This window comes from Cyberlindnera jadinii (genome assembly GCF_001661405.1).
Source record: "Cyberlindnera jadinii NRRL Y-1542 unplaced genomic scaffold CYBJAscaffold_5, whole genome shotgun sequence".
NCBI classification, from domain to species: domain Eukaryota; kingdom Fungi; phylum Ascomycota; class Saccharomycetes; order Phaffomycetales; family Wickerhamomycetaceae; genus Williopsis; species Williopsis jadinii.
Window position 1 is genome coordinate 1 of NW_017963656.1, and position 26,088 is coordinate 26,088.

The window sequence follows — 26,088 nt, forward strand, 5'->3', positions numbered from 1 at the left end:
CCTCATTTGCACTCTTACATCTTCCTGCATCCTGCAATGCATTCTTTATTTATAGTTTTATGCAATTTTATAAAACCTAAAATAAAAAGAAATTTAAAAACGAACAAAATAATTTATTATTATGTAATCAAACCGATTTCGAATCTCGTTTAGAGCACACCCGACCCGGGATTCGTTTAGCGCACACCCGAACCCTTCCGGTATTGTTTTGACTCCGGATTCAGGTGTTCCTACCAACGTATTATGTAAGCAATTATCACGCAGGATTTTTGGAAAAAATTCGGAAAAAACCTCGATCATCTCCGTAACCAGTGAGCGTCCTCCAACGGCTCGCATCTGCAGCGGCTGTAAACTCTCAGTGTCGACGTGCATAACGAGCAAATTTCCCTTCCTATCATCGTTGAGCATCGGCAAGAGGTGCCAACACTGTGCTTTGGAGCCTCTTTATATAAACCGGGGATTGTCCTGAGAGGGCTTACGTCGCTTTAGATCTCGTCTATCTCAGTAATCTCCCAGTTTTTGTTGTTTGGTACCGATGTCTTCAAGCTCCTCTCACGACCACTCTGCTATGATGGCCTCAATGGCCATGGAGAGCAGCGCCAGTGTTACGTCAATGGTTATGTCTGCCACCAGTGCGATGGTGAGTTCCATGGCGAGCTCAATGGCGTCCTCGATGAGCATGGACATGGATATGGATATGTCCTCAAGCACCAGCTCAATGGCCAGCGACCATATGAACCATGCTAGTTCGTCCAGCACCATGGATATGGCTTCCTCAACGTCTTCCTCGATGGACATGGACCATGGCTCGATGGACATGTCCATGAACAGTTACATGACAACCAACTACGACAGCTACCCAGTGGTGTTCAAGACACTGACAGCTTCAAGCGGTGGTGCTGCCTTTGGTATCTTTTGCGTGCTCTTCTTCTCTGCCTTCTTCTACAGAGGATTGGCCTTCTTGGCTGCCTATTTGGAACAAAGAGTGTTCAAGACTGAAGTTCCATGCCAGAATAACGACGATACAGACACAGAGGCCAAGTGCTGTGACGTTGATGTCCCAGTGTCCAATAACCCAGAGATTGCAAACTCAGAAAAGGACAGATCAGTATTGGCCAAGTTCTTCCATTTCACACCACAATCACTGTACAGAGACTTTATCAGATTGATCATAACGTTTGTATCGGCAATGTTTGGTTATGCGCTTATGCTTGCAGTCATGTCCTTTGTCATCACCTACTTCTTTGCGGTGGTACTGGGCATGGCTTTTGGTGAGATCTTCTTCTTGAGACTGGCTACTGTAATGGGGATCAGACACACCGGTATGTTCTGCTCGTCTTTACATTGAGATGTATATAGAAACCTACATCGATCTTCGATATCGATAAAGCTGACATTCTCGACCCGTTCCTTTGTTGTTTTGCTCTTGTGATTTGTCTTTCAATACATGATAATGACTATATCTTTGTTAATTGAGTAAGCTTAAATAGAGCGAATATGGATCACTTCTTGTTACCTTTGCCTTTACCTTTAGCCTTTGGCTCGGCTTCTTCAACTGTTTCCGGCTCAGGTGTCTCGATGACTTCCGGTTTATCAGCTTCTTCTTCGTCGTCGTCATCCTCTTCTTCTTCTTCCTCAACATCGATTGGAATACTCTCCAATTCTTTAACAAGATTCTCCAATTCAGACACAGAGGCCTTATGGTACTCCAATTGAATCTTTGTAAAGATAATTATCAAATTTACGCTTTCCGCTGGTTCAATAAGTTTCTTCATACTCTGAACAGCAACAGTAGTAGCATTGACCAACTCGTCTTCAGCGTTATCCAAAGATTCCTGAAGTTTCTCCTGTCTTTCAGGGTAAACCTTCACTTCGTGTCTCAAAGTGTCAAAGTTCAATCTCGCACTGTCAACCTTCTTTCTGTTGGCAGTGGTCTCTTTGAAGCTCTTGTCGAGAGATTCATGCAGTTTGGCATTGAACTCAGTAAGAATCATATTATCTTGTTCCAATCTCTTAGAACCGATCTTTGCCTGGGAATCAGAAAACTTCAACAGCACTTTACTCAGGGCATTCTCACCACCAAATTGTAGCAAGAAATCATGCGACTGCTTAGCAGCTTTACTCAACTCATATGCCAAAGTCTGTGGCAGAGCTGGTGCTCCTGAAGATGCAGTCAACACCTTTTCAGCTTCAGCTGCAGTTGAAGCCTTCTGCAGACCTTGAAACTTATCACTAAGAGTCTTAGACAAGTCAGACAAAGATTCAGTAGGATTAGGTGGATAATAGTAGCTCTCAATCTCATAGGTACTACTAATCGACAACAGTTTCTTATACACCGATCTCAGAGCATCAGTCTTCTTCTCGAGAAGGATATACTCCTCTGGCAATTCGGATATGTCTTCAATGCTACCAAACTTCTCCTGGACAAGTCTGGCAGTACGTTTAGCCATTGGAGTGATGTCATTGGTGAACTTTTGAGCCTCCTTGGAGACCTCTTCAAACCCGGATTGGATACTCTTTGTGAAATTGTTGAAGAAAGACATCTTAATTGATCCTGGCGAGAGCGAGTGTGCGTGTTTGAAGGAGGAAAGGGGGGGATGAGCACATAGCGTGCGGTTATAAGACTTTCATGGTACACCCGGACACCACAACAGGACACCACACCTGAAGTGCACCACTTAATATGGCACCAAAGCCGATTGAAGCAAAAGAAACTCTACAATTAAAGAGTAACAGTAAAAGAATGTGTGTTTAGTAGTACATACAATTAAGCAACGATGTCCTTGTTGAGTGCGTTGTAGGCAGTTTCATCGATTTTCTTCAGCTCTTGAGCCAGTTCTTCTCTTTTCTTTCTAGCTTCTTCCAGCTTGGCCAACAGGGCCTCTTGTTCCTTTTGGAACTCTTCATCTTTGGTTTCCAGAGTTAGGATTGATAGGGACGAGGCCTTTGTTTCAACCTTTTCAACTTTCGTGGAGAGGGTTTCGTTTTCAGTCTTTGTTGGTTCGGAGGTTGTCTCGGTCTCGACAGGTTCAGTCTTCACAGGTTCAGTCTTCACAGGTTCAGTGTCAACAGGTTCGGAGACAACATGTTGAGAGTCCTCAAGCTTAGATTTGGAAACTTCATTCAAAGATGCAACTGCGTTGGCATGTTCAGCTTTCAAGTCACTCAATTCCTTTTCGCCGTCGTTAACCTTCCGTTCAGTGGTCTTTTTGTTTATCTCTGCAGCGTCAATCAAAGATTCCAGTTTGGCCTTGTTATCCAACTCCGCAGCGTGGTCCTTCTCTTTACTCTCAAGAGTTGTGTTCAATTCGTCACTCTTGAGCTTGGAGACTTCGGATTTTTTCTTAGTCTGAGCCAATTCCTCGTTCAGCTTCTTAATCTGTTCGTTGATATCGTCAATATCCTTCTGATGAGTGTTATTCTTGAAATCAGTGATAATCTTCTCAGACTCGTTCTTCTTTAAAGCAGCCTCTTTGATCTTGTTCTCATGGTCAATTCTCAGCTGTTTCAAGTTCTCAATCTCTAGTAACTTAGACTCCTTTTCCTTTACAAGATTTTCGGCCTCTGTCTTTTCGTGTGCGATGCTATCTCTCAACTCTTGACAGTCTTGCTCATAAACCTTGAGCTTTTCACTCGATTCAACCTGCTTATCCTCCAGCTCCTTCAACTGCTCGGCAGCTTCCTCTTGATCCTTCTTTGCCTGTTCAATTTCCTCATATTTAGACTTGATTTTATCCTCAGTCTCTTGGAAGTAGTTTTTCTTGTTTTCCTCGTGTTGGTTCTCCAATTCTTTGGTCTTCTCCTCGTGTTCTACATTTGCCTTTGCGATGGCGTCATCTGTACTGTCAACATTAGTCTGGATTCTGTCTTCAATTTTAGCAATCTCCGCCTTTAGCCCCTCGATCTGATTATCAAACGCATTCTGAATTCTGTTGTACTCGTCATCATTCTTCTTCTTAATGGCGTCCAACTTCGTCTTGTGTTGTTCATTCTGGTAGTCAATTTTTTGTTGAACAGTCATTGGCGTACCATCTGGGTTCTTGTTGACTTCTGCAGTGAATGGGAAGATACTAAATAGTCTATGCTTCTTATTCAATGGTTCAACTTTGTGAAGCTGTTGAACTTGTTGGGGTTCCTCTTTTGCAGCGGTTTCTCCACCTGCTTCCTCTTCATCATCAGCACGTAATGGTTTCTCCTCAACTTCTTCATCTTCTTCATCTTCTTCATCTTGTGGTTCTTCTTCTTCAGGCTCTTCCTTTTTCGGACCCTCAGCTTCCAACCTAGCCTCCTCAGCCTGAATCTTTAACTGCTCCAATCTCTCCCTTGCAGCTTTCAACTTACGTTCATCTTGTTCCCTATTCTTAGCAATTTGATCGTCTTGCTGTTTCTTCAATTCGATCTGCTTGTTCTTCTCTTGCTCGAGTCTCTCAAGCTCACGTTCATGTCTATTTTCTAATCTGGAGAACAGATTTGGGATCTTGATGATCGGTCCCTTTGGTGATCTTGGCGTGGCAGAACGTTTCGTGACGTAACGGAAGGGAGAGTAGTACTGTTTTTCTTCAGGCTCCTGAGGCTGGTCTACAGCTTCCTTGGTGTGTTCCTCAGGTTCAACGGTTTCTGGTTCATCAACGTTTTCCTCAGGTTCAACCGTCTCATCTTCAGCCTTATCAGCTTCACCATATTCAGCAGCTTCCTCGTCTTTATCACCGTCTTCATTCTCAACACCTTGGTCAATTGCAGCGTCTTCAGTCTCCTTCACATCGCCAGCTTCTGTAGCTGCTTCAGCAGCGGCTTCAACAGGGGCCTCAACAGGGGCTGCAACAGCGGTAGCTGCCGTCTGCTGTGGCACCACCTTCTTCTTACGCTGAATCGCAAAGCTAAAGATAGATTTCTTCTCCTCAGCAGGTGGCTGTTGGAATGCAAGGAATGGATCCGGGCGTCCCATCTTTATAGCTGTTTTTATAATAGCAATTACTTCTTGAACTAGTAGACGATAGAGATTAAACAGCAACAACAAGTAGAAAAAGTAACCTGGCGCAAGTGAATTTTCAGGGGGCGCATATATAAAAAAGAGGACCCAAAAGGTGGCAGGGGGGAAACTGCGAACGTTCGTTATGTTTCTTCCCGATTAGGAAATGATGCTGTGGTGATGTGATATTTGGATGTCCGGATGTTTCGAAGATGTGGTGTGTGGATGTTTTAGACGGGGCTGTTTGAATAGTTCTAGAAGCTCATGGAAGGTGTTTGGAGTGTGCGATGGGAACAATATTAATTGGAGGTAATCTACCAATGACTTCTACTTCGTGATGGTTGTCATCGCTAAGTTAAATCAACAGCAAGCAGGGAAACAACAAGGTTAAGCACAATATGTCCGAGTCTCGTCCAAAGGTCTTCTTCGATATCTCGATTGGTGATGAACCAAAGGGTAGAGTGGTGTTTGAGCTATTCAGCGATATAGTTCCAAAGACTGCGGAGAATTTTAGAGCGTTGTGCACTGGTGAAAAGGGAGTGGGCCAGTCTGGCAAGGCGTTGAGTTATAAGGGCTCTTCATTCCATAGGGTCATTAAGGACTTCATGATCCAAGGTGGTGATTTCACAAAGGGTGACGGCACTGGTGGCGAGTCCATCTACGGGGAGAAGTTCGAAGATGAGAAGTTTGAGGTCAAGCACGATAAGCCATTCCTACTCTCCATGGCAAATGCTGGTCCAAATACCAACGGATCGCAATTCTTCGTTACAACGGTCCCAACGCCACATTTGGATGGTAAGCACGTTGTATTTGGACGGTTAATCTCCGGTAAGGGTGTCATCAGATCCGTGGAGAGAACAGAGACTGCAACGGGAGACAAACCGGTACAGGACTGTATCATCACTGACTGTGGTCAATTGCCAGATGACTACGTCCCAGAGCCTTCTGTCCCAGTTGATGATGGCACTGGAGACATCTACGAGACTGTGCTTGTTGACAACGACAACATCAACCTCGACAACTACGAAGAGGTTATTGGTGCAATCGCCACCATCAAGGATATCGGGTCCAGACTGTTCAAAGCGGGCGATCTTTCCAATGCATTGGCTAAGTACAACAAGGCAGAGAGCTATCTCAAGGACTATTTCCCAGACGATCTATCAGGAGATCAAATCGACGAGTTGAACAAGTTGAAGGCTTCAGTCTTCCTCAACATCGCGCTTGTCAGTCTGAAACTGGAGAAGTACAGCGAAGTGTTGAGATCTGCCACACAGGCATTGGATTGTGATGGAATCGACGACAAGTCCAAGGCGAAGGCACTCTACCGTCGTGGTTCTGCCCTACTGAAGTTGAAGAACGAGGAGGACTCACTAAGAGACTTTGAACAGGCTTTGAAGTTGTCACCTGGTGATGCAGCAATTCTAAGAGGAATTGACTCCGTGAAGAAGAGTGAAAAGCAACGTAAGGAGAGGGAAAAGAAGGCCTTCAGTAAGATGTTCAGTTAAGAATCTAAACCTTACCCTCTATCATCATCAACATTACTGTAGTAACTTCCCCGGCCTCAGTACAGGAAAAACAAAATGCCGTGTAAATTTCAGAATGTCCACGTGTAAATCACAGCACTCCAAAAGTGAAAAGTTTTGGGGGGCAAAACGAAAAAAAAGTGGCCGACGAAGGCATAAACAAAGAATGAAAACATCAAAACAACCACAAAAACATCAAAACAACCAACCAAAAAAGAGAGAAAGAGAACCTTTCCATCTCTTAAACCTTTCCCCTTGTTTCGTGTGACTAGCTGTGTGTGTCTAGAAGGATCTTTCGTCTATTATCATCACGAGTTATTCTAAACCAGTTGGAACTGTACTTTCAATCCTTTTTCCCTCCTTTTTGAACAGCCCACAACAATAGAAGAAGGGAAGGTTTTGGACGGCGGCTAATAGCGCTTAGGCTTGAAGAAGTTACAACAGGTATAGAAACTACAAGGAAGCATAGTGTTTCGGTTCTTTTGCTTGAAAACAGTGGAAAAGAGTCATTAATTTGGAGCTTTTCTTTTCATCTGATTCTGTTGAAGAAAGTAAACAAACAAGGAACATTTTTTATTTGCATAGACAATCAACTGAAAATACCAAAAAAAACAAAAAAAAAAACTACTAAAAATACAAGGAAGCTATTCATTTCACGTTATCTGATTTCATTTGTCTTATTACATCTTTTAACGAAGGTACAGGTGCCTTTTTAACATACGTTTGTCATCCAGAGAAGGAATTCATAAAGGCAAAACAACAACAAGAAGATCACAATGGTTCAATTCCCATATTCAAGTGCGCCATTGCGTACTGTTAAGGAGGTTCAATTTGGTATACTCTCTCCAGATGAGATTGTGAGTCATATGCTCCAGAGGTGGTAGCCTTTGTGTATTTTGCTCAACTACTAACCCTGTCTTTTTAGCGTGCAATTTCTGTTGCGAAGATTGAATTTCCAGAGACTATGGATGAGACCCAGACGAAACCAAGAGTTGGTGGATTAAACGATCCAAGATTGGGATCTATTGATCGTAATTTCAAATGTCAAACTTGTGGTGAAGATATGAACGAATGTCCAGGGCATTTCGGCCATATCGAATTGGCCAAACCCGTTTTCCACATTGGTTTTATCAACAAGATTAAAAAAGTGTGTGAATGTGTTTGTATGCACTGTGGTAAGTTGCTCCTCGACGAATCGAATGACTTGTTCAAACAAGCTATCAGAATCAGAGATCCAAAGAAGAGATTCAACGCAGTGTGGAATCTTTGTAAGACAAAGATGATCTGTGAGCCAAATTTCCCACCAGATGCAGACGGAACAGTTCGTTCAAGAGGTGGATGTGGTAATGCTCAACCTTCTGTACGTCGTGACGGGTTAAAGCTTTGGGGTACCTGGAAAAAGGGAAACCCTGATGAAAATGAACAACCAGAGAAACGTCTCTTAACACCAAGTGAGATACAGAACGTCTTTAAGCATATTACACCAGAGGATTGCCGTAAGCTAGGTTTTCACGAGGATTACGCTCGTCCAGAATGGCTCATATTGTCGGTCTTACCAGTTCCACCTCCACCAGTTAGACCTTCCATCTCTTTCAACGACACCCAAAGAGGTGAAGATGATTTGACATATAAGCTATCTGATATCATGAAAGCTAACATTAATGTTCAAAAACTGGAAATGGATGGTTCTCCACAACACGTTATTAACGAATTTGAAGCGTTGCTGCAGTTCCACGTAGCCACCTATATGGATAACGACATTGCTGGTCAACCACAAGCTTTACAAAAATCTGGTCGTCCAATCAAATCAATTCGTGCTCGTCTCAAAGGTAAGGAAGGTCGTATCAGAGGTAATTTAATGGGTAAACGTGTTGATTTCTCTGCACGTACTGTTATCTCTGGTGACCCAAACTTAGAGCTGGATCAGGTTGGTGTGCCAAAGAGTATTGCTAGAACTTTGACATATCCTGAAACAGTAACGCCATACAACATCCAAAAACTGACAGAACTTGTACGTAATGGTCCAAATGAGCACCCAGGTGCCAAATATGTGATCCGTGACACCGGTGATCGTATTGATTTGAGATACAACAAACGTGCTGGTGACATCGTTTTACAATACGGTTGGAAAGTTGAACGTCATTTGATGGATGAAGATCCAGTTCTTTTCAACCGTCAACCCTCTTTGCACAAAATGTCCATGATGTGTCATCGTGTGAAGGTTATGCCTTATTCCACTTTTAGATTGAACTTGTCAGTCACATCACCATACAATGCTGATTTTGACGGTGATGAGATGAACTTGCACGTTCCACAGTCAGAAGAGACTAGAGCTGAGCTCATGAACATTTGTGCAGTGCCACTTCAGATCGTTTCCCCACAGTCGAATAAACCATGTATGGGTATTGTGCAAGATACCTTATGTGGTGTCAGAAAGATGACGCTTCGTGATAGTTTTATCGAATACGACCAAATGATGAACATCCTGTTCTGGATTCCAGGATGGGATGGTGTCGTTCCAGAACCAACGATCTTGAAACCTAAGCCATTGTGGACAGGTAAGCAAATGTTGTCTATGACAATTCCAAAAGGTATCCATCTTCAAAGATTTGACGAGGGAACTACATTGCTTAGTCCGAAGGATAATGGTATGCTTATCGTGGATGGTAAGATCCTTTTTGGTGTCGTTGATAAAAAGACTGTAGGTGCTACTAATGGTGGTTTGATCCACACCGTCATGAGAGAAAAGGGTCCAAGAACTTGTGCCGATTTGTTTGGTAACATCCAGAAGGTGGTGAACTTCTGGTTGCTCCACAATGGTTTTTCTATTGGTATTGGTGATACCATTGCCGATGCCTCCACTATGAAGGAAATTACGGAGGCCATTGCTATTGCAAAGGAAAAGGTAGAAGAAGTCACACTTGAAGCACAACAAAACAGATTAACTGCTAAGCATGGTATGACACTGAGAGAATCGTTTGAAGATAACGTGATCCGTTATTTGAACGAGGCTCGTGATAAAGCAGGTCGTTCTGCAGAGATTAATTTGAAAGGCCTTAATAATGTGAAACAGATGGTGAGTGCTGGTTCCAAGGGTTCTTTCATTAACATTGCCCAGATGTCCGCTTGTGTGGGCCAACAGTCGGTTGAAGGTAAACGTATTGCTTACGGCTTTGCTGACCGTACCTTGCCACACTTTTCCAAGGATGATTACTCTCCAGAGTCAAAGGGTTTCGTCGAAAACTCTTATTTAAGAGGATTGACACCACAAGAATTCTACTTCCACGCTATGGGTGGTCGTGAGGGTTTGATTGATACTGCCGTGAAGACAGCTGAAACTGGTTATATTCAACGTCGTCTTGTCAAGGCCTTGGAAGATATCATGGTCCATTATGATGGTACCACTAGAAATTCCATGGGTAGTATCATTCAATTCATCTATGGTGAAGATGGTCTCGACGCTGGTCACGTTGAGAAGCAAACCATTGATACCATTCCAGGTGAAGATGCAGCGTTCGAGAAGCGTTATCGTGTTGATTTGATGAGCGAAAAGACTTCTATCAGACCGCATCTACTGGAATCTGGTCGTGATATCATTGGTAACACTGAGTTGCAAGCTACATTAGATTCCGAGTACGATCAGTTAGTGGAGGACCGTAAGTTCTTGAGAAAAGTCTTCATTGACGGTGAACACAATTGGCCATTGCCTGTCAATGTTCGTCGTATCATTCAAAATTCTCAGCAGATCTTCCACGTTGATCGTTCTAAGGCTTCTGACCTGACCTTGGATGAGATTGTCACAGGGGTTCGGAAACTATGCCAAGGCCTACTTGTTCTTCGTGGTGATAACCCACTGGTCAAGGAGGCCCAAGAAAATGCTACTACTTTGTTCCAATGTTTGTTACGTTCTCGTTTGGCTTGTCGTCGTGTCATTGAAGAATATCGCCTTAACAGAGTTGCGTTCAACTGGGTTTTGGGTGAAATTGATGCTCAATTCCAAAGGGCTGTTGTTCATCCAGGTGAGATGGTTGGTATTGTGGCCGCTCAATCTATTGGTGAGCCAGCTACTCAAATGACCTTGAATACTTTCCACTTTGCTGGTGTGGCTTCCAAGAAGGTTACATCTGGTGTTCCTCGTTTGAAAGAAATTTTGAACGTTGCAAAGACCATGAAGACTCCATCTTTGACAGTTTATCTTGAACCAGAATACGCTTCTGATCAAGAAAAGGCAAAGGAGATCAGATCTGCTATCGAGCATACCACTTTAAAGAGTGTTACGGTTGCTACTGAAATTTACTACGATCCAGATCCAAGGTCTACGACTATCGAAGATGACGAGGAAATGGTTCAGTTGCACTTTGAAATTCCTGATGAGGAAACTGAAGCTACATTGGATAAACAATCTCCATGGTTGTTGCGTATCGAATTGGATCGTGCTGCTATGAATGATAAAGATTTGACCATGGCCGAAGTTGGAGAGAAGATTAAGGAGACTTTCAAGGATGATCTCTTTGTTATCTGGTCTGAAGATAACGCTGAAAAGTTGATTATCCGTTGTCGCGTTGTCCGTGATCCTAAGAACTTGGATCCAGAGTCTGAAGCTGAAGAGGATCAGATGTTGAAGCGTATTGAGAACAATATGTTAGAAGCTATTACTCTGCGTGGTGTTCCAGATATTACTCGTGTTGTCATGATGAAATACGACCGTAAGCTTCCAGATGAAACTGGTAAATATGTTAAGGTTCCAGAATGGGTCTTGGAAACTGACGGTGTCAACTTAGCAGATGTTATGTGTGTCGAGGGTGTGGATTCTACACGTATTTACACCAACTCCTTCATTGATATCTTACAAGTTTTGGGTATCGAAGCTGGCCGTGCTGCTCTCTATAAGGAAGTTTACAACGTTATTGCCTCTGATGGTTCTTATGTGAACTATAGACATATGGCTTTGTTAGTTGATGTGATGACCTCTCGTGGTCACTTGATGGCTGTCACTCGTCATGGTATCAATAGAAACGACACGGGTGCATTGATGCGTTGTTCTTTCGAAGAAACTGTTGAAATTCTGTTTGAGGCTGGTGCAGCTGCAGAGTTGGATGATTGTCGTGGTGTTTCCGAGAACGTTATACTGGGCCAGTTGGCTCCTATTGGTACTGGTGCGTTTGATGTTATGGTTGATGATTCCATTCTCAAGGCTCTGCCTACAGCTACAGAGAACCAGGGATATGCACGCACTGAATATGGCGATGGTGGTTCTACACCTTATGATTCCGCTAACATGCCTGGCCAAGGTGTGGTTGAGGGTACAGATGATGTTATGTTCTCTCCGATTGTTGAATCTGGTCAGATGCCAGTTAATGCTGGTGGATTCACCGAGTACGGTAGCGGTACAGATTATGCTACATCTCCTGGTATGAGTGCCAACTCGCCATTCGGCTATGGATATGGAGCTACCTCACCAGCTACGAATGCTACATCACCAGGCTACTCTGTTACTTCACCAGCGTACAGCGCAACCTCTCCATCATACAGTCCAACGTCTCCATCGTACAGCCCAACATCACCAAGTTACTCACCAACATCTCCATCGTACAGCCCAACATCTCCATCGTACAGTCCAACGTCTCCATCGTACAGTCCAACCTCTCCATCGTACTCTCCAACATCACCATCATACAGTCCAACATCACCATCATACTCACCAACCTCACCATCATACTCACCAACCTCACCATCTTATTCACCAACATCGCCATCTTATTCACCAACATCACCATCATACAGTCCTACGTCACCAAGCTACTCACCAACATCACCTTCCTATAGTCCAACATCACCGTCATATTCCCCAACATCACCATCATACAGTCCAACATCTCCATCTTACTCGCCAACCTCGCCTTCATACTCACCTACATCACCATCGTACTCACCTACATCACCAAGCTATTCCCCAACTTCGCCATCATACAGTCCAACCTCGCCATCATACAGTCCAACCTCGCCATCATACTCACCAACCTCTCCTTCCTATTCACCACCTAGATCACCATCTTATTCACCAAAGGATGACGAGAAGAAGGATGAAAATGGCAAGCAGGTGGATAAGTGAGCAAGTTTGCTTGAAGAGAACAAAAGAAATGAAATGTAAATTATCTTACTTAAAGAGTTGTTATATACCTAAAGGGATAAACGTTAAACGAACAGAAGATGCCATGATATGTAGAATTAAAGAACGCTAAACATATGCCTTTTTAGAGATGAGGTTGTTGAACATATCAAATGAGTTACCATCAGGCTGGAGATGGTACTTTTGACCACACACCCTTCCATGGACATCCATCTCCTGAGCCACCAATAAACCAAAGTCGTCGGTGATTCCAGTAATCATTGCACGTGTATTTCCATAGTCTTGCAATCTCACCACTTGGCCATCATGTAACCAGTGCGAATAGTATAGTGGCAGCAGAGGCTTGAACCCAAACTGTTTGAACTTGTTGAACAAAGTATCCATTTGGTACATGTATTTTGCCAATAACAGCTCAGGTGAGATGTGCTCGAGCTGTTTGTTGTTGAATTTATTCCATGCTGTTATAGTAGAGTTGACTGAAGTTGTTGGTTCAGAATTGGAGAGATTGATACCAGCACCAACAATACACTTGTAGTTCTTCCCAATGACATTTGTATTGACAAGTATACCACATATCTTGACCCACGCCGGTTCAGAGTCATTTGGTGACAATTTCTGTCCAAAGTATTCTGGTTTCATGGCATAGATGTCATTAGGCCATTTGATCTTTATAGGCAACTCTTCATAGCCTGGTCCCATGGATTTGATAGCCTCCACGTATGAGAGAGCAGTCAAGTATTGGATGAATACAACTGGAGCATGAGTGTAAGCCAATGGCAAGTCCAGGATTAGAGAAGATGCAAGAACACCATATGGGTTGATCCAAATGTTACCACCACGGCCACGGCCAGAGACCTGGACACTGGCAGCCAAAAGCGTTCCTGATGGTAAGTGTCTTAACAACGATATGTTGGAGTTTGGCATGGCACTGGTTGAAGTGACAACTTCTCCGTAGAACAAGATTGATCCTGCTCTTACTCTATCCAGAGCACCATAAGACTCTCTTAAGTAACGGAAATAGTTGTTGATGTCGAAGTAGAATGTAAGTTTCCTCTCTGGGATCTCCTTTGTGAAAGCAATCAGCTCTTTTGTCACAGTATCTGGGTCTTCCAACTCCTCCTGTTTATCCATGTGACTTGAGATCTCTGTTTCGTCAATATGCAGACGGAAGTTATCAGTTTCACATTTGAGTAAATTACCATCAGCTGCGACATCGGCTGTCAAATCGTCAATGATAGATTGCACAGCACCCGAGATCGGTGACGAAAGCAAGAGAGGAGTCAGACGAGGTCTCACGATCTCATCGTCATTGACCTTTAGTCCTAATCTCAACAGACATGCTCTGAGGAATTTCTTTCTAACTTCATCGTTCTCTTTCAGCAGCTTCACGGTTTCAAGGTAGCTTGGCTCTTGGGAGCTATGCATCATCTCTGGGACGAATTCTGGATGAGTACCGGTGAGTATCACATCACCTTCACGAACCTTACAATGAACAATCGCAGATGCTCTTGTATCATCACCCTGATCAACGTGGACTTGTTCCTTGTACGATGCCAGCACAGTAACGTTGTCGTACTTCTCAGCATCTACAAACACTGCTCCTCCGTTGTAGTAGTTCAGGCATTCTTCACCAGCCTCCATCTCAAGCAGTTGTGGGTTCACATCCAACGCCACTGCCAGAGCACCAGCTTCATTCCCGTATTGGAACCCTTTGAAGGCACAGCCTCTAGCGATTCCTGGGAAGAACTTCAACTCTCTTTTACCTGAAACCTCCATCATTGGATCGCCAACTTCAAACTCAACTTTATCCGAGCAGTAGTAGCCACCAGAGCAGAATCCCAACAGCTTACCACCTCTGGAGACAAAATCTCGAATCACCTTGTTACCTTTCCCGTTCAGCTGCTGGCACACAGGTAAATCAGCACCACCGGGAATCACCAGCAGAGAGGTCTTTGAGCTCCAGGGCTCATTGAGCAAGGTCTGCGTACCCACGCCTATCACCGCATAGTGAGGTGAAAGGAATCGACGCAGCGATTCCAAACAGTGCTTGACAGAGTCCGGGGAAGTGCCAGGACCTAAAACCATCGGTTAGTCTGTTGATCTCATACCATTGAGCATCCGAGACATATCTCTACGGCATTAGAGAAAAGAAGCCAGAGACACTAACAAGAAAGAAACCCCCACTCACCAGCATATACAAGGACATTCATCTTATGGCACACCTGTTTGATGCCTTGTACCAACGTCACTTTGAGCAAGAAAGAGCACCTTTGTTAGGATAAAACCAGAGATAACGATGTTGTTGATGTTCCTCGGTGATGTCCAAAGTGCTGCGATGGTGACAGAGCCGGGGGACCGGCGTGGCCGAACCGCGGAACCCCCACGCCAACGCCGACGGTGGGGTAAGACTGATTACGTAAGCTTATGCTTATGTAATCAATTGCTACGGTAGGGGCACTACCACTCACGTGACTCCCTTCCTCATGTTGGAGTGGAGCGTCTTCCGCCTGTTAATTGCAGTGCTCTCACTACAATCGACCTCTATTAGCCGACTGTTTGGCATCGAGTGAGCTTACAAGAGCACTACGCAACGTCGCTACCAACTGATTGGGCTGTTGGCATTGTTTCCTGGCCCACTCTGCGATCCCCAACAAACCCCTTCGCCGAGGTTCGGTATTAAAATTTCAACCGAAGACTCACTTCACCATCAAGAGATCATTGCCTGAGAGTTGGACTTACACCGTTATAAACCGTGACAAAACGATAGATGATGTCTATGCTGCTAAGATCACCATCTGTGGGCATCTCACGCAGGATTTTATGGAGTTTTCCGTCAAAGTCCCATATCCTCAACCCATTCAAGCCAGACATAAAGAGAAGGGCATTCCACGGTGCGATGATGCTTTCGAAGAATGAGATCCGTAACATCAACTCCACGATTGAGAGGTCGAAGGAGCGAGCCAAGGAGACGGCAACCAAGCTGAAGGAGATGCTGCCGGAGCACGAGAACATTTATACGATTCCGAATATGCTGACGATGACGAGGCTCATCAGTGCCCCAGTGATTGGCTTTCTCATACTGAAGCACAAGATTTGGCTAAGCTTTGGGCTGTTCGCCTACTCCTCGGTCACAGACTTCATAGATGGGTACATTGCACGGAAGTACAACATGAAGTCGGTTGTCGGCTCAGTCATTGACCCGATGGCTGATAAGATGCTCATGGTGATCTGCACAGGATGTCTTGCGATGATTGGACAGATGCCCATGTACTTGGCCGTCATAATCCTCGGAAGAGACGGGCTATTGGCACTGTCTGCCATATACTACCGTTATATATCACTGCCACCTCCAAAGACGTTTGCAAGATACTGGGACTTTAGCATTCCAAGTGCCCAGGTCTATCCTACAACGATTTCCAAGTACAACACTCTCTTTCAAATGGTTTACGTTGCAGGAGAGGTCATCAGGCCAGCAATGATCACACTTGTTGATCCTCAAGTGATACCCATGGTTGATACCGGGTTCCAATGCTTTGGTGCCTTTGTAGGATTGACGACGATCTTGAGTGGACTGAGCTACGTTTTCAGTAAAGATGCTGTGAAGATCTTGACAAAGAAGTGAACCACCATCTTTTCTTTGGTTGTTATATAGAGCTACATATAGAATGAGTGCATCACCAGTTTCCAATCATCTACTAATCACAATGTCGTCGATTCTCAAGATCGACTTGACGGTTTCAGCAGCCAGTGTAATGGCACTTGTACTCACCAGTACAGGCTGTAAGACATGCTCTTCATATGTATTCGTTGCACCGGAACGACGAGCAGAGATACCAGCATTACGTTCACCATTCTCGTGTTTGCTTCTAAGGTCAGTGACAACGTTGATGGCATTCAACCCAGCATTCTCGGCCAAAGTTGTTGGGATCACCTCCAATGCATCGGCGAATTCTCTCCAGATGAAGGATTCCGTACCACTAAGAGCGATGGATTCCTTCATCAGTTGACGTGAAACCTCAATCTCTGGAGCACCACCACCGGCAATCAACGCCTTCTCCTTAACAAGACAACGGATTACACACAGGGCATCGTGCAATGAACGTTCAGTTTCGTCCAAAACCATATCGTTGGCACCACGGCATACAACACTAACGGTAGGGTGGGTCACGTTCTTGACACCTGTGATCTTGACAATCTTTGAGCCTGAGCTCTCAATCTCCTCAATAACATCTGCAGATCCCAATCTGTCTTCTGTGAAGAGTTCAATATCGGAGATTGGCTTACACGACAAGGACTTGGACAAGAATTCAATCTCTTCACGCTCAATGTCCTTAATGACCATGATACCCAATCTTGACAAGAAATGGAGAGCCAGGTCGTTCACAGCATCTCTCAAGATCGACTTCTGTATCAACAACACGTTACATTTAGCCTTCTTGATCTTCTTACACATGTTCAAGATGTAAGCTCTCTCCTCCTTCAAGATCTTGTCCATCTGTCTGTAGTCGTTGACAACAACGTTGTTCTCCATATCAGGCTTTGGAGGGGATAACTGGAACTGAACAAGGCCAATACGTGCCTTTTCGACACGAGTTGGTCCACCTGCGGACTTCACAACGGTTTGCGTCAACACCACGCCAGGAACGAGCTCGGTGTCGTCGATCGTACCACCCACCTTCTTGATGAGTCTAATATCGTTCAGGTCAACGTTGTTCGCATCCTTCTCGACAACCCTCAGGACAGAGTCAACAGCCAATGGGGCCAGCAGGTGTGAATGCTGGCCAACAATCTTGGAGCTCAACGAGGTTGAAGCAGCTCTGATCAGAGCATCGCGGTCTCCAAGGTCGATCTTGGTGGACATGTCCAACAGGATCTCCACGGATCTCTGCGCAGCACGCTGGAAAGATTCAGCAATCTGCGTTGGATGGATACCTTTGTTCAACAACTTATCAGCAGCACCCAACAGCGCACCAGTGATGATGACAACACTGGTGGTACCATCACCGGCCTCAACGTCCTGAGCACCAGACACATCCACCAGCATCTTCGCAGCAGGATGAAGCACCGCCATGTGCTTCAAGATCGTGTGACCATCGTTTGAGATCAACACCTCTCCCTTACCAGTCTTGATCATCTTGTCCATACCCTTTGGACCAAGAGACGTTCTGATGGCATCGGCAACGGCTCGAGCAGCGAGGATGTTCGCACGACGCACCTCCTGTGGCTTCTCCTTGTTCTTGAACTGGGCGTTAGTCGGTTGTACCTTTGTAGCCATTTCCACCGTGTTTAACGTGAGCTGAATTGAACAGAGAGACGGGCCTTCTGGTGAGAGTTTGAAAGCTTTTTGGCGATGTTTTCGCTTTCGCCTTCGCCGTTGGAGGGCACAGAGGCAAAAAAAAACAAACATCGACAGGGTGGCGTAAATTTCAGAACGGCCCACCCTAGGGTGCGTAAAATACAGCACGAATATATAAACATTTTCCAGTATGAGCTCATCTCTTCATTAATACCCATCTTTCTTCAGCAGAAGTTGTATTGATCGTAGCAGAGGAAAGATGTCTGATACGCACGTGTTTGAAGATATCCCGCTGTCGAGAGAGCAGGTTGTCAATTGCTCCTTTTCCAACTGGTATTGGAGGTATAAGAGCCATGTTCCGAAGAGTCGTGTTATCAAGCCGTTACCACAGAGCTTTATGGAGTACCTGGGAGCTGACGGGATAGTTCTGCCTGAAGATGGCCACTACGAGGTTGAGATGGGCGATGGTGACGGTGAGTATAGCGACTGGTCTGACGAGGACGGCGGTGGTGATGGTGGTGGTGATGACGAAGGTGATGACGATGATGATGATGATGATGATGATGATAGCGAAGCTGATAAAACTGATGCCTCCAAGGACCAACAGAAGGTCTTCGCACAGTTCCAGGATGTCCATGACCAGATCAAACAGACCATCAAGGAGTGGGGAGCTGTCACGCCAAAGCTCAACTGGAGTGCCCCCAGAGATGCCACCTGGATCCTGCCCTCAAACACGATGAAGTGCACCAACGCAAGTGACGTCTACCTCTTGCTGAATGCCTCCAACTACGTGATGCACGACCTTGCTCATGCCTTTGATGATGTGACCACCAAGGAGGGCGACGAGATCAAGGAGACACAGACCGAATTCGAGCTGGTGCTGAGGAAATGGGTGAACATCAACCCTGCGCTGGAGTTCAGGGTATTCGTGAAGCAGAATGAGATAGTTGGCATATCGCAGAGAGACTTGAACTACTACGACTTCTTGAAACCTTTGGAGTCAACGATACGGGAACTGGTCGAGACGTTCTTTGACGAGGTACTTAGAGAAACGTTCCCAGATGACGACTACGTGTTTGACGTGTATCTCCCTCGTCCTTTTGACAAGACTTTCCTCATCGACATCAATCCATTTGCGAGGGTTACTGACTCGCAGCTGTTCACGTGGCATGAACTGTCTCAATTGACACCACAGGATGACTATGAACTGAGGCTAGTAACGGAGGTGAACAAGGGAAGGTTCGCGGTCAAAGAACATACAGAGAACCAGGTTCCAAAGGACGTTGTTGATGCAAGCTTAGACTCCAATGCTATGGCTGAGTTGGCCAAGCAATGGCAGGAATTACAAATGAAGGCAGAGAAGTAGAGGAGCTTTTCTATTATCCATATCAAGCCAGTTTGGGCGTGATGACAATCTTGTCTTGTAGATGACCCAGTAGGTAGTTGCCCCGTTCATCGATTTCATTTTCACCTAGTTGGCTATCACCACCACGCTTCATACAGACGAGTTGTTGTAGAAATGCAGTGTTTGATCCTTTACTGACATCCATAATCACGTTGCCGATCTTCACGCTTAGCTTGCCAGATCTGTGTACTCTCAGAGTGGCGATCTGTCCCTCGAGTTGAGGTTTGACAGGCTCAACATTATCCTCTTCAGAGATTTCAGGCTTGACCTCATTGGTTGTTTCGAATTCAGGCAACACTCTAGGGAGTTGAAACATCAAGTAGCTCGCTGGATCGTTATTCAACTTGGTGATTGCTTCAGCAATGTCCTTGTGGTCTTGTGCCAGCCTTGCATCATCTTCAGCAGCTTCATCCACTTGTAGTTGATCAAGGTTTATGTGTAACTGGTGGTCCTTCGTGGCTAGCACGTTCTTTAGAGTACCATCATCAGGCTCTGGTGTTGTTGAACGGCTAGAATTCATCAACGTATCTTGTTCTGATGTAACATGTTCTCTTGGTGCCCTCACAGGGAAAAGCTCAGTTTCTTCTTTACTGAATCTATACTCTTGGTTCATATTGATCTTGGATAAATCACCTTCATCGTCACTGTCCTGTGGACCCACGCTTCCTTCCCTAGACCCTTCCTCACGCTTAACCAGGCTGGAGAGAAACCCAGGGGTCGGACTCCTTGTTGTCGACCTACTAAAGTTCTGCTTTGTATCGCTTAGGACGTTACCACTTGCCAACGGACCTGCTTGCACGAGATGAGTACCTTGCAGAGCCCTATTAGCACCACCTCTACCACCACGACCACCACGCAAACCACCGCGCATACTTCTCTGGTGAGGTTTATCGGTGGGCTCAGCTGCAGTCGCTGGGGCATTGGCATCACGTTCCTCTTTGGTTCTTCTGGCAATGTTCTTCGGTTTGAATTTACCAGCTTTAGGACCACTTGAAGATGCCGGGCCAGCAGGTGCTCTACGACTCAATGAGTCCAATCTGGAAGAAGTTGGGATCTTGTCACTCATTTTAGCAAGCACACCAATCTAGAGGCAAAATACAACAACGAACAACACACTGACAAACAAATAAAGAACAAAATACCCGTGAGTATGCTCTAAATTATGTCCTCAAAGGAATTTTTTTCCCTTGATTCGTGGGCCGGAATTCACCAGCTCATCGCCCTCGAATCTGCCTCGAAGCGACCCAAGACAAAAAAAAATTCTGATGCAGTGTAAAGAGACATAAAAGAAAATCTTTCAAAGTGCTTAAACCATAGCAAAGTTCTGTCATCTCTTCAGTTGCGACAAGATGAGTGCTGAAGACTATGGCTTAGATGACGTAGATGCGTTCCATGCCGAAAAGGACAAGATCCTCCTCAGTCAAGGGATACAGCAGAGGGGCAGACGTTCTCAATATGACGACGATGAGAGCGATGAGCAAGTGATGGATATTGACAGCGGCGACGAAGATGAAGATTCACAAGACGAAGAGTTCTTCGGTAAGAAGCACTCTGATGAAGAGCTTGGTTCTGAAGATGAAGGTGCCTGGGGTGATAAGAAGAGTAATTATTATGGTGCAGATGACTTGGAGGATGAGGAAGCTGCGAAGGAGATTGAACAAGAAGCTCTTCGTCAGCAGAAGAAACATCTGCAACAGTTGAACATGGATGACTATGTTGATGAAGAGATGGAGTTGGAATGGACCAAATCTGCAAAGGAACACGATTTTGGTGATCTGAAAAAGCAAGAGTTGGAACAAGAAGAGACCGATATTGCATCGATGGATGCAAAGACAAAAAAGAAATATTTGACAGCTTCACATCCAGAGTTCATCCCACTGGCGAAAGAGCTGGCTAAATGGAAACCTGTTCTCGATTCATTGAGCAAGAATTCAAAAGATGAAGTAGTGGTTGCGAAATACTTGGCCCTGAGTGCATACCTTGGCGCTATATCATCGTATTTCGCTCTGTTCAGAGCATTTTCACTCGAGGGTGAACCATTTACAATGAAAGACCATGAGGTTATGGAGTTAATTCTTAGCTCGAAAGAAGTATGGAGACAGGCTAATGAGCTAGAAGAAGGCCATGTGGAGCCTGAAGAAGCCGAGCATCAAGAGGAAGAAGACGAGGAAGAGGAATTCCACTCATTCGATGAAGATAACCAGCAATATGAGATCGAGGAAGATTCAGAAGATGCAAAAGAACTTGATCAACAAGAAGATGAATCATCAGATAGTGAGCTTGATATTGATATATCCAAACCTCGTGTCTTCAAACAGGCTAAGCAGCCAACCATATCTGAAGACTTTGCAGAGGGTGAGATTGCAGATGTGGATGCAGAAGAGAAGAAAACTCGTAAGAAGACATTGAGATTCTACACTTCCAAAATTGATCAACAAGCACGTAAGAAGGATGAGAAGTTCTCTGGTGATCAAGATATTCCGTATAAGGAACGTCTTTACCAACGTCAGCAAAGACTCATCGAAGAAGCACGTCAACGTGGTCTTCAACAAGATCAAGGTGCAGAGCTTGACGATTACGAATCAGAAGATGAAAAGACTGTCTCACAGTCGAATGGCCTGGATGATTCTTTATACCAGCAGGTCAAATCGTCAAGAGACGCTTCAAAGACCAAACGTCGTGAAGCTCATGACTTGGCTGTGCGTGCTGCTAAGGAAGGTCGTCTTGCTGAACTCCAAGAAAACATTGGTGAAGATGGTAAACGTGCAGTGAATTACCAGATTTTGAAGAATAAAGGTCTCACACCTCATAGAAAGAAAGACAACAGAAACTCTCGTGTCAAGAAGAGAAAGAAATACGAAAAGGCTCAAAAGAAACTCAAATCTGTTAGAGCAGTATTCGAACAACCAACGGGTGCTTATGCTGGTGAAAAGACAGGTATCAAGAAAAACCTTTCCAAATCTGTCAAGTTCTAACCATGTTTATGTTTTTATCTCGATCAATTACCTTCGAGGGCTTCCATTCGTAGAGAAATTCCCAATCTGGGCAATAGATCTTCAACAGCTCGACCTTTTATTTAATGATGACTTTGTACTTTCATGTAATCCTTTGAGATCTTTTGGTAATGGCGTTGAGAGTACAGCATAGCTCTGCATCATGGATGTAAGAAGCTACCTGCAGATAGGCGAGCTTGTGATATAATTTCATAAGTGATCTTGTCAACCATAACATGCATTAAGTAGAGAAGATAACATCTACCTGATCGGGACGATGGTTGGTGTTTGTCTTTGAACAACCTGGTTTAAACAATTCACGGGAATGTATGGCATACCGCACACGGTACGTTATTGAGCGTACAGACTGTTTCAATAGTTGTACTCGGGAGTCGAAGACTACCGATACTTCGGCCCCCTTACCAGACTTACCAGCATGTACAAGACTCTTTTCTGTATACCTTGTTAAAGATCTTGAAATGTGTGGCAAAGCAGTAAATGATTTATTTTCACCTTCGTCCATGGCCTCTTAAGTTATTATACGTGTCAATCTTTTCCCTCGAACCAATTGCAGCTTTAGACAGAAGAAAGAAGGGGCCAATATATGCTCAAAGCACGATGGACTGAATGCGATTAAGATAAATCGGATTGTAAGGCACATGTTGTCATTCAATTACCGTTATTGTCTCTTCAAGCACAGCGGTGTCATTTTATAAGGATAATGACACTGATGGTTTCACGATTATATGACAACTGCTTTCAATAACGAAAATATATTCCTGTGAAAGTTGCAGTTATCCAGAACCTTAAAGCGTGGTGAGCAAGAGCTAATGTCTTCTTCGAAATCTCCCTTCATTGAGTGTAGCATTAAGGTAGCATATTCTATCATGAACTGACAAATTTTATCTTGTTCCGAACACAATTATTTAACATTGCCATCGAGTTTTGAACCTCTTGAGAATGTCCTATGCCTCATTGTTGTGATTGTAAATCGTCAAAGAGCATGATTTCCAACACATTGCATACGTGACTCTCAGCGATGATGATACAGCAGCCATACGTTCCTATACGAACAGATTCTTATTTATGCCGTCATCTTGAAGTCCCTTGATGCCCGGAATAATATGTTGGCCATCCTGCACACCTCAGTATTGATTGCTTTGTTCTTCAGACATTGTCTCTGTTGAAGCTCTTCACTCTTCGAAATCACACCTTTGCAATCATAATAACAGCACATAGACATCTGTAAAACAAACCTCATCACTCTACTACCTACTCCTCAACAGTAAATCCTCATCATCTGTCGAATGTGAGTTGTGTCTTTAACAACCCAACCGCTGATACCAAAGCTTCTATAAGTGTGTCGCAACTAACTGCCACTTCCATACCGCTGTCTTAACAAACACATCCACACACAGCACCGCCATCACAGTCCAAAAATCCCTAAAGTGCAACCACCAACAGGTCCAGCAACCTTACCCGCTGTGCGTGTTTATCGTAACAGATAAGCAAAGTAGACAAAGGTAAACAAAGGTAAACAAAGAAGCCCGCGCTTATCTTCATCGGTATGGCCACCAACACATACTTCCCCTACCGAAACCCCGCTAATCGGCTCCTTGAGACTTGCCACAATTACTCTTGTACAATGTAATGTAAACATACCCAACAACAGCGATAACAAGCCAGATAAAGCACTCCTTCTCACCGTTTTCATTTCAAAGCAAATGTCACACAAGAATACTTTCCTTTCAGGGGTTTTTGGTGCTCAGTCGCATCTTCACGACACGGAGCTGTCGAACGTACACACTGCGGTAGATGAGATACACGATAGTGATATCTCCACAAGGACAAGGGAAAGGCCCATAATTGAGTCTGAGGAAGAGAGCGATCTGGAAAATACGGATAGCTCGGAGGATGAGTACCGGCACCTGCTAAACAGCGGGATGAGTGAAGCTAACTTGATGGATGGCTTGGACTCGAGGGTGCCCAATGGTCACCATGTTGAACTGGAAGATGACGATGTTCCCATGTCTTTAATGGTTGGCCAGAACACATCTGAAAGAGATTATATACCCACTAGGGAGCGTACCAGTTTCGAGGGGGCTTCGTCGAATGGCCAAGGACAGTCTCGCCCACCACAAATTGCCTATAGGAAGGATGATGATACCAGGAATCCAAATGAAGCTCTCAGGGCAGAAGAAGAGCGTACAAGGAGGGCCAAATTGGGCATTTTGAATCCAAGAGAAAGAGCGCTTTGGAAATGGGCAAACGTGGAGAATTTAGACAAGTTCTTACAGGATGTGTATTCGTATTATTTGGGGAGTGGATATTATTGTATTCTCATCACCAAAAGTTTGGACCTTTTGACATTGATATTTGTTGTTTTCTTTGCCACATTCCTTACATCGTGTATCGACTATTCCAAGCTGAAGCTGCCAGCTTCTAGAAGCCTAGATGATATCACTGTGGATCAGTGTTACTCAAATATAGGCGTTGGTGGAAAGCTGTGTCTTTGGCTTTTTTATGCTTACGTGGCACTGAAGGCTGTTCAGCTATACATGGATACAAAGGACTTGAACGAATTGTACAACTTCTACAACTACCTGCTTGAAATCTCAGATAACGATCTTCAGACTGTGTCCTGGCAAGTGGTGGTATCTCGTATTATGTTACTTAAGGATCAGAATGCAGTAAGCTCAAACGTTTCTAATGCCAAGTCAAAGAGACAAATAGATGCTCACCATATTGCAAACAGAATCATGAGAAAGGAGAATTACTTTATCTCCTTGTTCAACAAGGATATTTTGGACTTATCATTGCCTATAACCGGGCTTAAACAGAACACATTGACAAAGACATTGGAATGGAATCTACAATTGTGTATATCTGGCCTTGTCTTCAACGAGCATGGCCAGATTCGTCAACAGTTCCTAAAGGAATCTAGTCGCCGGGAATTAGCTGAAGAGTTGAAGAAAAGGTTCAGATTGGCTGCCATTTTCAACATCATTTTGTCCCCAATCTTGGTTGTTTATTTCCTTTTGCTCAATTTCTTCAGATACTTTAACGAGTACAAGAGAAACCCTGGTTCCATTGGGACCAGACAATATACACCCTTGGCTGAGTGGAAATTCCGTGAATTCAATGAATTGTATCATCTATTCCAAAGACGCTTGAACCTCAGTGTCCCGTTGGCATCTCATTACGTTGATCAATTTCCCAAAGAGAAGACCGTGGTGTTGCTAAAGTTTGTTGCGTTTGTTTCTGGTTCATTTGCTGCTGTATTGGGTATCCTATCAATTGTGGATCCAGATATGTTCTTCAACTTTGAAATCACTAAAGATCGCACGGTTCTCTTTTACATCAGTGTATTCGGTACAATATGGGCAGTGTGTCATGGTGCTATTCCTGAAGAGTATGTCGTTTTCGATTCAGAGGCAAGTCTTTTGAAGGTTTCAGAGTATACGCACTATCTTCCGCAATCATGGAAAGGTCGTTATCACACAGAAGAGGTTAAGACGGAATTCTGTGAGTTGTTCACGCTGAAGCCGTTACTCTTAGCGAGAGAAATTGCCAGTCTCGTCATTACACCATTCATTCTATGGTTCTCCTTACCAAACTCTGCTGATCGTATAGTGGATTTCTTTAGGGAGTTTTCTGTACACGTTGATGGATTGGGATATGTGTGCACATTTGCAATGTTTGACTTTGATAAGACCAAATCTGCCAAGAAGATGAAGAAGAATCCAAAGGGAAAGATATATAACCAAAGCGA

The 26,088-nt window shown here is 44.3% G+C and overlaps 11 protein-coding genes across 11 annotated transcripts; 7 read left to right on the forward strand and 4 right to left on the reverse strand.

Moving 5' to 3' along the window:
- Window positions 1-381: 381 nt before the first annotated feature.
- Window positions 382-1,750, forward strand: CTR1 (high-affinity Cu transporter CTR1). Its single transcript, XM_020214813.1, has one exon. It carries the CDS (start codon window positions 581-583, stop codon window positions 1,346-1,348), a length of 768 nt encoding a protein of 255 aa, XP_020070809.1. The 5' UTR covers window positions 382-580; the 3' UTR covers window positions 1,349-1,750.
- On the reverse strand, window positions 1,503-2,543 carry CYBJADRAFT_172545 (uncharacterized protein; the record flags this gene model as incomplete). The annotated part of the gene is made up of 1 exon (XM_020216358.1): window positions 1,503-2,543. One exon carries the CDS (start codon window positions 2,541-2,543, stop codon window positions 1,503-1,505), a length of 1,041 nt encoding a protein of 346 aa, XP_020070810.1.
- A 2,587-nt stretch (window positions 2,544-5,130) lies between these two features.
- On the forward strand, window positions 5,131-6,514 carry CPR6 (peptidylprolyl isomerase CPR6). Its single transcript, XM_020217927.1, has one exon. It carries the CDS (start codon window positions 5,368-5,370, stop codon window positions 6,472-6,474), a length of 1,107 nt encoding a protein of 368 aa, XP_020070811.1. The 5' UTR covers window positions 5,131-5,367; the 3' UTR covers window positions 6,475-6,514.
- Window positions 6,515-7,105: 591 nt separating this feature from the next.
- Window positions 7,106-12,702, forward strand: RPO21 (DNA-directed RNA polymerase II subunit RPB1). Its single transcript, XM_020213157.1, has 2 exons — window positions 7,106-7,349; window positions 7,418-12,702. The coding sequence occupies exons 1-2, from the start codon at window positions 7,269-7,271 to the stop codon at window positions 12,602-12,604; spliced, it is 5,268 nt and encodes a 1,755-aa protein (XP_020070812.1). The 5' UTR covers window positions 7,106-7,268; the 3' UTR covers window positions 12,605-12,702.
- On the reverse strand, window positions 12,674-14,895 carry BPL1 (biotin--[acetyl-CoA-carboxylase] ligase BPL1). The gene is made up of 2 exons (XM_020214814.1): window positions 14,811-14,895; window positions 12,674-14,697 (listed from the first exon to the last, which is right to left on the reverse strand). The coding sequence occupies exons 1-2, from the start codon at window positions 14,830-14,832 to the stop codon at window positions 12,731-12,733; spliced, it is 1,989 nt and encodes a 662-aa protein (XP_020070813.1). The 5' UTR covers window positions 14,833-14,895; the 3' UTR covers window positions 12,674-12,730.
- Window positions 14,896-15,611: 716 nt separating this feature from the next.
- On the forward strand, window positions 15,612-16,244 carry CRD1 (cardiolipin synthase; the record flags this gene model as incomplete). The annotated part of the gene is made up of 1 exon (XM_020212661.1): window positions 15,612-16,244. The coding sequence occupies one exon, from the start codon at window positions 15,612-15,614 to the stop codon at window positions 16,242-16,244; it is 633 nt and encodes a 210-aa protein (XP_020070814.1).
- A 66-nt stretch (window positions 16,245-16,310) lies between these two features.
- CCT4 (chaperonin-containing T-complex subunit CCT4) lies at window positions 16,311-17,897 on the reverse strand (the record flags this gene model as incomplete). Its single annotated transcript, XM_020213652.1, has 1 exon — window positions 16,311-17,897. The coding sequence occupies one exon, from the start codon at window positions 17,895-17,897 to the stop codon at window positions 16,311-16,313; it is 1,587 nt and encodes a 528-aa protein (XP_020070815.1).
- Window positions 17,898-18,177: 280 nt separating this feature from the next.
- CDC123 (cell proliferation protein CDC123) lies at window positions 18,178-19,284 on the forward strand (the record flags this gene model as incomplete). The annotated part of the gene is made up of 2 exons (XM_020212663.1): window positions 18,178-18,424; window positions 18,494-19,284. The coding sequence occupies 2 exons, from the start codon at window positions 18,178-18,180 to the stop codon at window positions 19,282-19,284; spliced, it is 1,038 nt and encodes a 345-aa protein (XP_020070816.1).
- Window positions 19,285-19,306: 22 nt separating this feature from the next.
- On the reverse strand, window positions 19,307-20,389 carry RPC53 (DNA-directed RNA polymerase III subunit C53; the record flags this gene model as incomplete). Its single annotated transcript, XM_020216359.1, has 1 exon — window positions 19,307-20,389. One exon carries the CDS (start codon window positions 20,387-20,389, stop codon window positions 19,307-19,309), a length of 1,083 nt encoding a protein of 360 aa, XP_020070817.1.
- A 249-nt stretch (window positions 20,390-20,638) lies between these two features.
- On the forward strand, window positions 20,639-22,508 carry SAS10 (rRNA-processing protein SAS10). Its single transcript, XM_020214815.1, has one exon. It carries the CDS (start codon window positions 20,673-20,675, stop codon window positions 22,296-22,298), a length of 1,626 nt encoding a protein of 541 aa, XP_020070818.1. The 5' UTR covers window positions 20,639-20,672; the 3' UTR covers window positions 22,299-22,508.
- Window positions 22,509-24,547: 2,039 nt separating this feature from the next.
- ATG9 (autophagy protein ATG9) lies at window positions 24,548-26,029 on the forward strand (the record flags this gene model as incomplete). The annotated part of the gene is made up of 1 exon (XM_020212280.1): window positions 24,548-26,029. A coding segment is annotated over one exon (1,482 nt), but the record flags the coding sequence as incomplete, so codon positions are not given.
- Window positions 26,030-26,088: the final 59 nt, after the last annotated feature.

Coding starts and splice junctions, on each gene's coding strand:
- CTR1 (XM_020214813.1), top strand. CDS start 581: ATGGCCATGGAGAGCAGCGCCAGTGTTACGTCAATGGTTATGTCTGCC.
- CPR6 (XM_020217927.1), top strand. CDS start 5,368: ATGTCCGAGTCTCGTCCAAAGGTCTTCTTCGATATCTCGATTGGTGAT.
- RPO21 (XM_020213157.1), top strand. CDS start 7,269: ATGGTTCAATTCCCATATTCAAGTGCGCCATTGCGTACTGTTAAGGAG. Junction 7,350..7,417: donor TACTCTCTCCAGATGAGATT/GTGAGTCATATG, acceptor CTGTCTTTTTAG/CGTGCAATTTCTGTTGCGAA.
- BPL1 (XM_020214814.1), bottom strand. CDS start 14,832: ATGAATGTCCTTGTATATGCTG. Junction 14,698..14,810: donor GAATGTCCTTGTATATGCTG/GTGAGTGGGGGT, acceptor CGATGGTTTTAG/GTCCTGGCACTTCCCCGGAC.
- SAS10 (XM_020214815.1), top strand. CDS start 20,673: ATGAGTGCTGAAGACTATGGCTTAGATGACGTAGATGCGTTCCATGCC.